Here is a 3,287-nt window from a genome sequence, read left to right on the forward strand (position 1 = left end):
CCAAACCATCACGTATAGCCCATTGTGCAGCTCAAGTGTGACGTAAATAAAAGTATCATACCCTAATTTCTGCTATTTGACCTTCCATTTAATGGCTGTTTGTATTGAACAAATAGCACTGTAAATTTATTCATGGATGAATCTTGTATAAATTAGTTGTTGTTGCTGTTGTTGTTACTTTACGTCGCACTGGAGCTGCACAATGGGCTATTGGCGACGGTCTGGGAAACATCCCGGAGGATGATCCGAAGACATGCCATCACAATTTTGATCCTCTGCGGAAGGGATGGCACTCGCGCTTCAGTAGCCCGACGACCTGCGCGCGAAGTCGAGCACTTTACGGTAGCACAGTTTAACGAGGACCAATACCGCACACCCTTGGTCCCTACGCAGACTGATCCAAGTGGTCACCCACCCGCACACTGACCGTAGCCAGTGATGCTTGACTTCGGTGATCTGCTGGGAACCGTGTCTTAACGATCAGTCCACTGCGGGACGTATAAATTAGTACACAACTGATTTTAAACTGAAGTATTTCGTTGCGAAAGCTCAGAGATTCTTCATTAGGATTGAACTAGCAAACTGACAAAATTAATTTTTAAAAAAAAAATATTTGAAGGTTACTATAGTCTAAAATTTTTTTAACTGTACTTGTACTCTCACTTCGATTAATTTTGAAGCAGTGGAGGTATAAAAGTAACAACTTGTGTGGTAGCAGTTAGTCAAGGGGGATAAAAGCGAGTAGCAGAGATCCCCCCCACATCATCATCAACAGTCAACAGTAGCAGTTAGTCTTCCTCTTGCTAGAAAGTTCAGAGATTAGCTTTTTTTTTAGACAGGTTTTAAAGGCAATTTTCTTGCACGCTTTTTTAAAATGGAATTATTGCTGGTTTTATCCCTTGCCTTATCTGTTTTCCAGTTTGGATTATGCCACAGGTCACCAACTGCTTATAAACGTCGTTCTAACAAATCGGCAATATTGACTTCAAAGTCTTTGGCACAGGAACTCGGTCACATTCAACACCACTTGGAAGATGTTGTTGGCCAACTAGACGTCAACCAGATGGCTGAAGATGAACTGAGGTTCCTATATTTCAAGATGCATGACAGTGATGACAACAATAAGTTGGATGGATGTGAACTTGTGAATTCTCTGCTACACTGGCATGTGGAAGAACACAAACATTTGTCTCCAGATTCTTCCCTTGACGGAAAGACAAAAATCTTCAGCAACGACGAACTTGCAATGTTTATCGATCCGATTCTTCTAACGGATGATAGAAATTTTGATGGCTTCATAGACTATCCAGAGTTTGTTGCTGCTCAGGATTCTAGAGTGTTTTGATTCTATATGACTATGCTTATTAGGAAGACGAACCCGAATCTTTCGGTGGGAGCTTATTGAATTGTATTTTGTGTGAATGACCACAAACTGGATGTTTAGGTGAGATGAATTGCTTTTAATTCTTCAGTTTTACCATTAACTTGGTTTGTCTACGAAGTGGACTTTTAAAGTTACCTACAGTAAACAAATGTGAAACTGAGTTTTATTGGATTTTATAATCGGAGATGTAACGAATTTTTAATAAAACTTTTGTTTTTTGGATTAGTGTTTTTGTTAATTGATAGTTGTATTTAAATTTAAATAAGAAAATGAGAAAGTTTGACAAATGAATGTTTATTATAAATGTTTTTAATGTATTTTTTTCCAGGAACATACGTTTTAGAAATAAGAAAAACTAAAGGTCTTTCAAATTTAAAATTCTGTTTTTTTTTTCGTTCTAAATGGTATTAACAAAAACCTTAACTATAGTTCAAGGGTTGTTAGCTTGCATAGTTTTTAAATTCTTCTGGTAATTAAATTTTATATTAAAGATCATATGTGGTAGATTTTGCTATTCAGATCATTTACAAATTTTATTTTTAAGGATAAAAGATTATTATGCCTAGGCTTTAGTTTAATTCTGTATATAATTTTGTTTTTTATTATGGAAGAATACGTTCTATATTTCTTTAAATACTGATACGAGATTTTTTTCTTATTTATTCTTATTCAAATGTCTAATTTATTGCATGGTTTGCTCAAATATCTAAATATTTGGACAAATCAGATTGCAATTAATACTTTTTCTACCTCACACGAAATGGCAATGCATCATTTGAGAATGTTAACTTTGGTCATATTGCTTTCACTATATTTGACCCATAAATACTAAGTTAAACATTTCACTGACTATATGTTTTAAACTCTATTTACTTATAACATAAAAACCCTCCCGGAATCTGACAAAAATAAAACCTAAGATTTCAACAACATAGATTACATTGTCATATCTTAAGTGCATTATTTCATTGATATTTTGTGTTAGAAAATCCAATCGAAATTAAACTTTTCTACACAGAATATACTTAAACGTTTAATTCTAATTGATAATTTTAAACGAGTTGGATGCTTTTAGAAAATCAGCATGTTTTCGTCTAAATGAGTTTTTAGTTTGTATGTTTCGGTTTATCGATATTAGCAAGCTCTATACTTTTCCCACATTTCTCAATGTTTGTTAAATGAAAATAGACCTATAGGAAATATCCTGATTTTCCATTAATTTCGCTGTTTAGCTAAAAAATTTTTAACATTTTGAATATGTATACAGAAGCTATGGGAGTTTTTCCTCTTTCTGCAGCAATATTTAATTTCAAAATAAGAATTTAAAAACTAAATTTCAATTTCACTTCATTTTGAATAATTATAGAATGATCACTGGAGTTTTATGAAACATACTTTTGAATTTTTTTTAACGTTTCGATAATTTCATTAAAATTTCAGTAATCTTGAAATTTTTCATTAGAATTTGCTTTATTGCTTAGAATGCTTTACTAGTTTCCGAACACTAATATATTTTTTACATATTGCTAAATTTTTGTGAAACGTTATTACTTGCATCAAACTTCTAGCACGAGTAAGTATAATAAAGTTAATACAATAAAATTTGCCTTGTTTAAGTATCGTACAATTTGATCTGGATTTAGAAGAGACTAGTAGTTCAGGCATTGACCATACCCTCTCGGGTTTCACATTAGTAAATGTAAAAGAATACTCAACTGCAAAAAAAAAAAAAGTTAAGTGTCATTTTTGAAACTTAGTTTGTGGAAGTTTTATGCTTAGTAGAGACGAACTTATTTTTATAATTTTTCTTTTTATCATAAACTAGGCCTAAAAAGACTCTAGTTTAAATAGGGTTCTAAGACTTTAAATAGCGCAGTCTTCAATGAAAGTTTTGTAACTTTCT

The 3,287-nt window shown here is 32.6% G+C and overlaps 1 protein-coding gene across 1 annotated transcript; it reads left to right on the forward strand.

The window, feature by feature from the left end:
• The first annotated feature begins 691 nt into the window (after nucleotides 1-691).
• On the forward strand, nucleotides 692-1,606 carry LOC147816614 (lymphotoxin beta receptor inhibitor-like). The gene has a single exon (XM_087168902.1). It carries the CDS (start codon nucleotides 875-877, stop codon nucleotides 1,343-1,345), a length of 471 nt encoding a protein of 156 aa, XP_087025028.1. The 5' UTR covers nucleotides 692-874; the 3' UTR covers nucleotides 1,346-1,606.
• Nucleotides 1,607-3,287: the final 1,681 nt, after the last annotated feature.

Source organism: Parasteatoda tepidariorum, chromosome 1 (genome assembly GCF_982258835.1).
Source record: "Parasteatoda tepidariorum strain Cologne lab strain chromosome 1, Ptep-v5.0, whole genome shotgun sequence".
Lineage (NCBI taxonomy): Eukaryota > Metazoa > Arthropoda > Arachnida > Araneae > Theridiidae > Parasteatoda > Parasteatoda tepidariorum.

Bases quoted from the DNA above. Each gene is read 5' to 3' on its own strand.
- LOC147816614 (XM_087168902.1), top strand. From the start codon at position 875: ATGGAATTATTGCTGGTTTTATCCCTTGCCTTATCTGTTTTCCAGTTT.